The 12908-nt window shown below is 37.3% G+C and overlaps 1 protein-coding gene across 1 annotated transcript in view; it reads right to left on the reverse strand.

Moving 5' to 3' along the window:
* The window catches only part of TMEM38B (transmembrane protein 38B), a gene marked incomplete at both ends in the record, with an annotated part of 46534 nt that overhangs the window by 17503 nt on the left and 16123 nt on the right, over positions 1-12908 (reverse strand). Inside the window, 3 exons of the mRNA XM_080708650.1 lie at positions 840-927; positions 2599-2783; positions 11561-11717. Of these exons, the coding sequence (XP_080564776.1) occupies positions 840-927; positions 2599-2783; positions 11561-11717 (430 nt within the window). The remainder of the gene's footprint in view (positions 1-839; positions 928-2598; positions 2784-11560; positions 11718-12908) is intronic.

Genomic DNA, 12908 nt, shown 5'->3' on the forward strand with positions numbered 1-12908 from the left:
CTTCTGGGATCCATGCCATTAGCCAAGACAGTACCTTCCAGATCTTTCATGAATCTCTATTCCTAACTTTTATTATGATGTTTGAATGAATCTATGAGTCTCCTGCCTAATCCCTTCAACATCATCAAGACTGTGTCGTTATCCATTGACCTTTGCTCTAGAACAAACCTTTCCTAAACATGAATCTAATTTTATTATCTTTTATAAAGTGCACAAGCTGAGAGTATCCCAAATCCTCAAGCCTGTGAGCCCAATACTTGGGAGGCTGACAGAGAATTGAGGTAAGCCAGATGCAATGGCACACACCTGTGAGCCCAATACTTGGGAGGCTGAGACAGGAGGATCATAGATTCAAAACCAGCCTTTGTAACAAGACCCTCAACAACGTAGTGAGACCCTGTTTCAAAAGTTAAAAATAATAATAATGATGATGATGATAAGCCGGGCATGGTGGCGCACGCTTGTAATCCCAGCATTTGGGAGGCTGAGACATGGAGGATCGCGGTTTGCAGATAGCCTCAACTACTTAGTGAGGCCCTCTGCAACTCAGTGAGAACCTGTTTCAAAATAAAGTATAAAAAATTGGGAAGGGTCTGTAGCTCAGAGGTCAAATGCCTCTGGGTTCCAACCCCAAACCCGCAAAAAAGTAAATTAATAATAATAATAATAATAATAATAATAATAATAATAATAATAATAATAATAAACTAGAATGCAGGTGTAGTTCAGAGGTAGAAAGCCCCTGGCTTCAATCCCCAGCACCAAAAAAAAAAAAGAAAGAAGTTGAATAAGATCTAATGATAAAAACCCAGATCTCAGTATAATATATAGCAACTTACTAGGACATCTTCATCCATTCATCACCTTCTGGTTTCCAATCTCCTTTTACCAACTGCTCAAAATTTGTGATAATAGTACCACCTGCACCTAAAAATAAGAAAATAAAATTAAATATTTAGCCAATTTTCCTAGGAAAATATTTAAGGGGAGCCATAATTATAACACCTGACTTAAAATCTAAGAGGACTCCCAAAATGGAATTCTTGAAAAAAAGGGCAAAGTTGGCTTGTATATTTAGGGTACTGAAATAACTCTAATTCTCCCCTTTGACCATTATGGTTATTGCCTATTTTACTGTTATTGAAATTAAAATCAAGGCCTCAGCCAGGCATGGTGGCACACGCTTATAATCCCCGTGCTTAGAAGCTGAGACAGGAGGATCACACAGGTTCAAAGCCAGCCTCAGCTACTTAGTGAGGCTCTCAGAAACTTAGTGAGACCCTGTTTCCAAATAAAATATAAAATAGGTCTGGGAGTATAGCCTGGAGGTATAAAGGCCATGGGTTCTATCTTCAGTACCACTAAAATTAATTAATTAATTAAAAAATTAAAATCAGGGCCTCAGCCAGGCATGGTGACACACACCTGTGATTCCAGTACTTGGGAGGCTGAGAAAGGAGGATTCAAGGCCAGTCTCAGGAAGCGAGATTCTGTTTAAAAATAATAAAAAGGACGGGGGGGGGGGGGGTGTAGCCTGAAGGTTGAATGCCCCTTAGTTCCAGTCTCAGCATATATATATTGTGTATATATATATACATACACATACACACATATATATATTGGAGTTGGGTGTGCTGGCACATGTCTTTAATACCAGTACTTGGGGGGCTGAGGCAAGAGTATTGCAGTTTTGAGGCCAACATCAGCAATTTAGCAAACCCCTCAGCAACTTACTGACACACTGTTTCAAACTAAAAACTCTTAAAATGCTGAGGTGTATCTCAGGGGTAAAATACCCCTGGATTCAATCCCCAGTACCAAAAAATATATAAAAAATAAAAATAGCCGGGTGTCTGACGCATACTTATAATCCCGGCATTTGGGAGGCTGAGACAGGAAGATTGCCGTTTGCAGACAGCCTCAGCTACTTAATGAGGCCCTTTGCAACTCAGTGAGACCGTGTTTCAAAAGAAAAAAAGAAAAAATAAGGGTGGGGGGCGGGTAACTCAGAGGTAGAAAGCCCTTGGGTTCAATCCCCAGTACCGCAAAAATAAATAAATAAATAAATAAAAAATAAATAAATACTGTTTTATCATTTCTTTTCCTGACAGGATTAGTTTAAGGTTCATTATACTATAACAAGAGATTAGAGAAATTTGTTTAATACCTACATGTGAAAGAATAAAAGCAATTGATAAAATTGAACCCAAATCAATCACATTTACTCTTACAAGTAGTTCAGATTAAATGGAAAAACAAAAAATAGAGCAATGTCTTTTAATTTTAATTAAATAATTAGTATATAATTTCTTACATAAACTTAGTTTACTTATGGTTAAATCAGTATACATCACCCTGGTTCAGAAACCGATCATAAAAATTTTAGGTCATAAGGCAGTCAGGCCCAAAATAATGGATGAGGGCCAGTACTAATAAAAAGTATTAGTTTTTAACTTTGTAGCCAGTGAAGACAAGGTTTCCACTTTTCCAAAAGACTCTTGTTAAAGTATGTGATCTACATTAGTGTAACTAGAGAATTATTCAGAGTTATATTACATCAATAACAGAATATTTATGAACACATATTGTTGATATTACCTCGGGCCCATCCAATAACTATCATGACTAGCCAGCCATTTCTGTAATAGCTATTAGCATGTGTGACTCCACCTATTATTTTCCAAGTTCTGGTCACTTCCTTCATTCCCGCAGCCAGGAGTTGAACAGGTAAGAATGAATAGCCCTGGGAAACTAGGTCATATGGGCAAAAAAATATAATATACCTGAAATTAAAATTTAAACATTTTAATATGAATAGAATCAGAAGGACAAAAACAAAATCTAACCTATCAGTACTACAAAAAACAACAAATGAAATTATCCATATAAACTTGGAATAGGAAATCAAGAAACACAGAGATTGGGTGGTAGGAAAGTAACCTTTTTTTTTTTTTTTTTTTTTTTTTGCAGTACTTGGGATAGAACCCAGGAACATTCAACCTCCAAGCTGCACCCCCAGCCCTATTTTTTATTCTTTATTTTGAAACAGGATCTCACTGAGTTGCAAAGGGCCCCACTAAGTAGTAGCTGAGGCTGTCCTCAAACTGCAATCCTCCTGTCTCAGCCTCCCAAATGCTGGGATTCCAAGCATGTGCCACCACGCCCGGCTAGAAAGTAAATTTTTTTAATTACATGAAACATATCTGTCAAAATGTCATTAATCAGAGAGGAATGTAAACTTTGGACTTCTAAATATAGATGTATAAAGTATCTACTGAGTACCTAATTTGTACCTATACTGTGCCAAAAGCTAAGTGTTGGATCGACTAACAAAAAAGCAAATATAATCTCTATGCTCTGTGAAAATAGACAAAAAAGACCTCTGGTCACTGAGCAAGGGCTAGATTTCAATCAGCACTTATGTCTTTTCCATAAAAGCATTTTATGTCTGTGCCCCTTTGCGCAGAGCATAGGCTGAATTTATACAAAGAGAGCTGTTAGCTCACAAGGAAGCAGGTGTGTGTTATGGAAAAATATATTTTTATACAACTGAAAAAAATATGAATATAACTCTTTAATTAAACTGAGTAAACAGTTTTAACCAAGTAAATTATTAATTTAAGTATAATTCACCTCATCTCTGATTAATTATATTTTAACTTTATTGTTCTAAGTATATTTCAAACACTACCAATAATGTTTAGTGGAAAACACTACTTTTTTCCCTCTCCGTACCTAAAATCCTCCGAATAGACAATTTTGTGCTTACAGTAGAACATAACCTTCTTTCTAATGGGGTGATATGGGGTACTTGTCATGAAAGAGGTATCGTATCTTTTTTAAGCAGTTATTAATTTTATTGCCACTCAAAGTTAGAAGTATCAGATGTATTCACAGAAATATGAAATATTTGACAAAACATTATTTCAGAGACTTACTGCAAGATGCAGTGGTTAGTTCCACCTAACCACTTTCTCCTTTACTGCTTTCTAATCCCTCCCCACTCTTCCAAGTCCCATTCAACTACTCCCACACTCACTGACTCTGGAGGCTTCGTTTTTATCTCAGCCCAGACTAATAGTGGCTCTGCACAACTAAAGCAGTTGATTCCTATGCCTCAAAACAGCTTTGTACATCTCTTTATAATATAAAGGCTATAATGCTTTTAATAAATTATAATAGTACTTAACAAATCATTCTGAATCCCCTCTAACCTAAAACTCAGCATGATGAAAAGTAGCTCTGAATTAAGTAATTTATTAACAGTCAATGTGAAGGCAAAATACATCAAATCAAAGAACCAGTTGATAATTAGGGAGTTTGAGAGAAAAGAACAAAACCAGGCACCGTGGCATATTCCTGTAATCCCCATACTTGACAGACTGAGACAAGAGGGTTGCCAGGTAAAGACCAGCCTCAGCAACTTAGCAAGATCCTGTTTCAGAAATTTAAAAAGTGCTGGAGATGTACCGCAGAGGTAGAATGCCCCTGGGTTCAATCCCTAGTACAAATAAATAAATAAAATTAATAAACTGAGAGTAAAAGATTTCTGAAAACAGCTGATATTTGAAAGTCTCTGTATTCTTATAGAACTAATTCCCAGGAAGATTGTTAGGTAATAGGAGGAGGAGGAAGGAGTACGTATATTACATTTTTCTTACTTTTTTTTTTTTTTTTGAGGTACTGCGGATTGAACCCAAGGGCATCCTACCTCTGCGTTATACCCCTAGCTCTAGTTTTATTATTTTTTATTTTGAAGCAGGGTCTCACTAAGATGAGGAGGGCCTCACTAAGTAGCTGAGGCTGTCCGGGAACTGCAATTCTCCTGTTCAGTCTCCCAAGTACACTGCAATTCTCCTGTTCAGTCTCCCAAGTACTAGGATTATAAGTGTGTGCCACCACGCCTAGCTGAGTACATACATTTAAAGAACAAATTTTACATGCATTTTAATAAAGTAAAAAATAGTTTAAGCTGGGCACAGTGGTAGACGCTTATAATCCCAGCATTTGAGAGGCTGAGACTGGAGGATAGTGATTCAAGGACAGCCTCAGCTACTTAGTGAGGCCCTTTGCAACTCAGTGAGACCCGGTTTCAAAATAAAGAATAAAAAATAGGGCTTGGAGCGGGTGTGGTGGCACACGATTGTAATCCCAGCACTTGGGCAGCTGAGACAGGAGGATAGCACAGGTTCAAAGCCAGCCTCTGCTACGTAAGTGAGGATCTCATCAACTTAGTAAGACCCTGTTTCCAAATTTTAACATAAAATAGGTCTGGGAGTATAGCCCGGAGGTAGAAACCCCTGGGTTCCACCCCCAGAACTGCAAAAATAATAATTATTATTATAATTATTATTATATAATTATTATATATACAGTAGATTAGATTAAGATTTGGAGCCAGGCAGGGTGGTATACACCCTTAATTGGGAGGCTAGATAGGAGAATCACAGGTTCAAGGATAGCATCAGCAGTGTAGCAAGACTCCCAGCAACCTAGCAAGACCATGTTCCAAAACAAAACAAAAAAGGGCTAGGGGTGTAGGTCAGAGGTAGAATGCTCCTGGTTCAATCCCAAGTAATACATACACACACACACACACACACACACACACACACACACACACACACACGATTTGGTTTCATTTCAGCAGAAATGACTGCTTAAAAGTAAAATACTCAAAGGAACAACAAAAACAATATTACAAACGACCACATTTTCAATCTCTACACTATGAGATTCTTTAACATGAGTTAAAAGTTTAAACTGTTACAACAGCATCTTAGTCTTTTCACATTCAACTATGTGGCACTTTGGCATATGGTCTAAAATGTTACAATTATTGCTATTTCTGAATATGTCTTCAGACATTTCTAAAATATACCAACAATAAGCTAACACATTATAAAAACTATTCTCTTATGAACTTATAAGTAAATATATCAGACCAATGCCTCCCAAAACAACCATTCCTAACCTATAATTTATGTTATCTTTTTAAAATTCCATTAATGACATATGCCTGTAATCCTAATACTTGGGAGGCTAAGACAGGAGGATCACAGGTTCAAGACCAGTCTCAGCAAGTAGTGAGACTCTCATCAACCTAATGGGACCCTGTTTCAAAATAAAAATAAACTGGGCTAGGGATGTAGCTTGAAAGTAGAATATCCCTGGGTTCAACCCCCAGTGCCACATACACCCAAAAAAAAAAAAAATCCAGTAATGAACCACTCAACCAGTACTCATTAAGTAATTACCATGTCCTTCCTCCTATAAAGATTATCATTTTATCTTTAACTAAATTTATAACATCTAAGATACTTTTAACTTGTAAAGTTCCTAAAGAAGATAATAAAGAAGTTTTCTCCTACATTCTTTAGAGAAAAAAATGACCAAAAAAACAGAAATTAACCTAAAACAGAACACAAACAAGATTCTAGGCCACCAACAAACAAAAGCTAAGCCACTTTAAGTAGGAGAGACAGAAGTGAAACTTCCCAGGGTATGTCACTGTGGTCTCTGTTTTCACTCTATCAACAGTTCCACTCCTTGGTCAAAGATATCATCACTAGTCAATTAAGCCAAAACACAATAAACACGGTTCATGTTAGTTCAATATGACAGCACTACTCTTAATACTACAACAAATAATTTTATGTATGTGCTTTGAAAAAGATTGACAAGATGACACCTATAAAACTCTGCCTCTTCTTGTATTTGTCCTTACTAAAATGCAATGTCAGCTATGCAAATGTACAATGTATACGGTAAGTTACACTTACTATAACACTTACTAAAACATTTTGACATAAAAAATGGTGAAAATTTATCAAATATTTCCACCAGAAACACCTTTTCTTTGTTTTTTATTATGCCAACAGTAGTATATGTTCTAATAGTTTTCAGAATATAAGATGCATAGCTTTTTAGAATTAAAAAAAAGTGTTTTAAGTTCAGGTACATGCTGTAGGACACTTGGTTAAAGAACAAGCAATCTGTGTCTTTGATGACCACCATATAAGGGTGGCTGACTTCATAGTATAACTAGAAAAGAGACATGGAGATAGATGATTATGTCATGGCACATGACATTCTGATAGAAAATTAAATAGAACCCAGCATACAGTTGCAAGTACTGCTTCTTGGCCAAGTAAAAACTGCCTAAGAAACATTAATGTGCAGAAACATCTATTTATTTTATTTTTTTCAGTACTGAGGATGGAACCCAGGGACATTCTATCTTCAAGCTACATCCTTGGCCCTATTTTGAATCTTTATTTTGAAACAGGGTCTCAATGAGTTGCAAAGAGCCCAACTAAGTAGCTGAGACTGTCCCTGAACCCCTGTCTTCGCCTCTCAAATGCTGGAATTACAAGCATGAGCGACCATAACTGGCTCAGAAATACCTTTTCAAAAAGAAAAATCCTAGCCAGGCATGGTGGCGCATGCTTGTAATACCAGCATTTGGAAAGCAGAGACCAGATGATCCTGGTTCACGGACAGCCTCGGGTACTTAGCAAAGCCCTTCACAACTCAGTGAGACTCTGTTTCAGAAACGAAAGACTAAAAATGAGGGTTGAAGGTGTAGCTTGAAGGTACAATGCCCCTGGGTTCCATTCCCAGTACCACAAACACACACACACACACACACACACACACACACACACACACACACACCCTATGAAAGTATACTCTGTCTTCCAAACAATAATTATTATATCATGACATAACCAGGTCATTGTTTCTGTTCACCGGTAGATGGTGCTAATCTCCAGATGTGTACATTATCAGCTACTATAACTAAAGATCACTTCACTTGCTAGAGTTTATAATACAACCCAAACATCATTTTAATTCTCAAAATAAAGTCAAATTTAGCCAGGCATGGTGGTGCACGCTTGTAATCCCAGTACTTGGGAGGCTGAGATAGGATGATCACAGGTTCATGAACAGCCTCAGCTACTTACTGAGAATGCCTCAGGGTTCCATCCCTAGTACTGAAAAAAAAAAAGAAGAGAAGACATACCAGAACACACAGAGATAAATAAACACAATAGCTAATGCCTTCAAAGTAACAAGAAGTCAAAGGGGAAAATATTTCAATTTAAAAAAGACAGATAAAAGGACTCATTGAAAAAATATAAAAAAGAGCTAATATGCCAATAATAGGAGTTCCTTAGAGAAAACTAATCCAAGGAGGAGTACAAATACCAAAACAACTTTATAAACTAAAAGAAAATTGTATATACTAAAAAAAATACCACATACCTGAGAATACTGACACAGAACAATCAACTAGGACATATTTTGATAAATTATTAGGCTTTAATGAAACAAAATCTTTTCAGCAGAAAAAAGAGCATATGGCTTAAAGAAAATTAAAAGACCATCAGACTATTTCACAGGAAGGCATTATACAAAAAAAAAGAAATATTCAAGGACGAAACAAGGAATGGTGGCACACACATCATCCCAATACTAGAGAAGCTGAGACAAGAGGATCACAGATTTAAGAACAGTCTCAGAAGTAGTGAGACTCTCATCAATCCAGTGAGACTTTTTCAAAATAAAAAAATAAAATACACAAGGCGTGGTGGCCCACGCTTGTAATCCCAGTACTTGGGAGGCTGAGATAGAAGGATTGCAGGTTCACAGCCAGCCTCAGCTACTTAATAAGGCCCTCTGCAACTTAGACCTTGTTTCAAAATGAAGAATAAAAAATAGGGATGGGGGTGTAGCTTGGAGATAGAATGCCCCTGGGTTCAATCTACAGTACCACACACACAAAAAAATTCAAGGACACAAAGTGTAAGCCAATGATTTTATATTCAGTAAAATTGGCTTTCAAATATAAAAGATACAAACTTATCATTTTGTGAGCACTCAGGAACTATTGTTCTTTATGTATTTACTAGAGAATATGCTTCAAACAACCAAAATAAACCGAGAGATAAAGTTATAAGAACCAGAGTGGTGGGGCATAATGGCACACACACTTGTAATCCCAGCATTTGGAGGCTGAGACAGGAGGATCGTGGTTTATGGACATCGTCAGCTACTTAGGCCCTTTGCGACTCAGTGAGACCCTGTTTCACAATAAGGTATAAAAAATACAGCTGGGGGTAGCTCGAAGGTGGAATGCCCCTGGGTTCCATCTCCAGTACCAAAAGAAAAAAGAACCAGTGATGCAGAGTGGCAATGATAAGAAGTCAACAATAATAAATGCTGCTGAGTATGTGGGGAAATTGGAACTCTTCTATACTGTTGATGGGATTGCAAATTTGCCCAACCACTCTGGAGATCAGTGTGGAGATTTCTCAGAAAACTGGGAATGGATCTACCATATGATTCAGCTATAGCACTCCTGGGTATCTTTCCAAAGGGAATGAAATCAGAGAACTACAGTAATATGTGCATGTCCATATTCATAGCAGTACAATTCATAATAGCCAAATTATGAAACCAACCTAGGTGTCCATCAACAGATGGGTTACAAAATTATGAGATAGCCACATAATGAAATTCTACTCAACAATTAAGAAGAACAAAATTATGTCATTTGCAAGAAGATGGAAAGGCTTGAAGAACATTATGTTAAGTGAGATTAGCCAGTCACAGAAAGTGAAGGATCTCTCATGCAAGAACTAGGGAGAAATATGGATACCAAAGGGACTTTAGATAATGAAGAAGACCTCCAGGAAAGCAAGGGAGGCAATCTGGGGGAAGGGAAGAGGGAAGAGTGAGGATCAATGAAGGAATTACTACCATCGGCTCTATCTACGTACGTGAGAATGCCAATGCCAGTCTGTATGGGAAAGAGGGGGAAGCCAGAGGAAGCCCAAGCGCTGTGTGCATGCTTGTCACTACCAACATGATTTACATTATCTGCGACTACAATGCACCAATAAAAGTATATTTAGAAAACTGACGATAACCAATTAAGTATTAAGTTAGCTAAAAAAAGACTGAATGAAAACTGAAGAGGAAGTATAGCATATAATGGCTATAAAACTATTACAGTGTAGAATGCTACATTTGTTTTTAAAATGGGAGAAGAGTAAAATGTATATATGCAAAAAATTTATGTTTCCAGTAATCCTATTGGTGATAATCTTACTACTATGAGACTACTGTGTTGCCAGGTAATGTAGTACATGCTTGTAATCCCAGTCTTTGGGAGGCTAAAATAGGAGGATCATAGGTTTGAGACCAGCCTCAGCAATTATCAAGACCCTGTTTCAAAATTAAAAATAAGCCGGGCGTGGTGGCTCACACTTGTAAAACCCGCGCTTGGGAGGCGGAGACAGGAGGATCGCGCAGGTTCGAAGCCAGCCGCGCTGGCGTAAGAGACCCTGTTTCAAAAATATAAAATAGGTCTGGGAGTGTAGCCCGGAGGAAGAAGGGCTTCCAGGAACCCCAGTACCACCAAAATAAATAAATAAATAAATAAATAAATAAATAAATAAATAAATAAATATAAAAATAAAAGCTGGGGCTATCACTTGAAGGTAGAGACCCCTAGGTTCAATTACAAATACTACACACACAAAAAAAAGACTGCTATGTGCTTAAAATAGACTAAAATAAATTAGTACTGTCAAAATATTTTAATTCTATCACATCTTATTCCTTTAAATACAAATTACTAGTAGTGAAGAAAGAAAATATATAGATAATAGAGACAAGTAAAATAAAAGCTCTAGTCTTCAATTTGAATTAGAAATATCAGTATGAGCATTTGAGTAATTTCATCTTTATTTTTCCTAGTTCTATTCACTGAAATGGTTTACAAACAATGATGAACTCAGTAAAATGAACATAAATGCTATTTCTCACTAAAAGAAACTATAGCTTCTTAAACATATTAGGAATTCTAAGAGAAAAGTACAAGGTAATTCATCACACCAAGGGCAAGGAAGCTAGCAGAAAGTCTCCGGAGCAATTTGAAGGGGTTCCCACCAGCCAAAGATGAGAAAACTTGAGTTCAACATGGCCAAAAATTGTAATTTATTGAATCCCACAAAATATGCTTAAATTCCCAAGTTCATGATTATTGTTTTTTAAAACCTGGACATCTAGCTGCATGTGGTGGTGTGTGCCTATAATCCTAGTGTTTGTAAGGCTGAGAAAGGAGGATCACGGGTTTGAAGCCAGAACACAGTAACTTAGTGGGATCCTGTTGGCAAAATAAAAAATAAGTCGGGCACGGTGGCATATACCTGTAATGCCAGTACTTGGGAGGCTGAGACAGGAGCATCACAGGTTCAAGGCCAGCCTCGGCAATTTAGCTAGATCCTCAGCAACTTAGTGAGAAAATAGGGCTGGGGGCGGGGGGGGGGGGGTACAGCTTAGAGGTAGAATGTCCCTGGGTTCCATCCTCCAGTATCAAATAAATAAATATAATAGGGATGAGGAGGTGCCTCAGAGGTAAAAACAAGCCTGGGTTTACTCACCAGTACCACACACGCACACACAAACAAAAATTCCATTTTACGAATACTTTACAAAACGATTCTTCGAACGTCTCACAGTTTACCGTAATGCTACAACAGCAGCCTACCAGATTGAAGATGCCAGTAAAATATTAGTGTGGTTCGCAAGAAACCTCAGTGGAGGCTCTGCAAGCAGGATGCAGGATAAAATCCCTCCACCAAAGCAATGGAGCATAGCAGTAAACCAGCTTGAAATAGGATTCCTCCAGGCCACCGCCGCTGCTCCTGAAATGAGAAGGTGAAGGCGTGGTGAGACAGTTGTATGTTTATTAAACAAGCCCCAAGCACCCACTGAACTAGAGAAATAAACTCCTCAAATTCACAATTTTCATATTCTTATTTATAACTATGCCAATCACAATCGTTAAAAACCATATCACTTGTTTTCTAATGCAGGAATGAAAATATTTTTAAATAATTGATTTTGGGCACCTTTAAAATATTCTTGTTCAATTTCTTATTGCCACTTTCCTAATAGTAGATGATTTATAAACAATCTTCCCAATTATTGTGTCCTTTTACCCCAAATCTTAGTGTAAGTACTCCCACATAATATGTCAAAGTAATATATTAAATTTATAATCTTAAGTACATTAGAAAATAAGAGGCTAAAGTAAACAAACTAAGCTTTTAACATGTCAAGCTAAAAATAACAAACACAAAGGTAAAAGGTTGCTGAGGAATCAATATTCACACCGCCTCAAAATGATTCCTCATAGCCGTGTATGGTGGCACACACTTGTGACCCCAGTGCTTGGGAGGCTGAGACAGAAGGATCGCAGGTTCACAGCCAGCCTCAGCTACTTAGTGAGGTACTCCGCAACTTAGTGAGACCACATTTCAAAAAAAAAGAATAAAAAATAGGGCTGGGAGTATAGCTGAGATGTAGAATGACATTGAGTCCTAAGAAAATACTTATTCATTGCAGAAAAAAATGATAAATTTTAGAGTGGCGAAACCTTGTGGTTGATCATCAATGTAAATATCAAGTGACTCCACTATGATGCCTTTGATTAATCTAATCAAACAAATCCAAATTAAAGGTTATTACAGGGGGTAAAAAACTAGTCTACACAAAAATGTCCAGGCCAAGAAACACTAAAAATACTAATGAAAGCTGCAGATTAAATGACACTGACAGACATCAACTGGGGGCGGAGGAGCAGCTCAGGGGGAGGCACTCGCCAAACACACATGAGGCCTGGTAGATGCCCAGCTCCAGAAATTCTTTTAAGAACATGTAGAAAACTAAACATACAAATAACTACAAGAAAGCTCTATGGGACAAAGGTCTAGCTTAAAAAAACATGTTAAACCTTGATAAGTTTATGGACAACTTTTACCAAATACTTTTGTATTATGCATTCTTATGCTATAGAACCATTACAGAGTAAAGGAGAAAAACTTGAATCAGTC

This window comes from Muscardinus avellanarius, assembly GCF_963383645.1.
Source record: "Muscardinus avellanarius genome assembly, chromosome: 13".
NCBI classification, from domain to species: Eukaryota; Metazoa; Chordata; class Mammalia; order Rodentia; family Gliridae; genus Muscardinus; species Muscardinus avellanarius.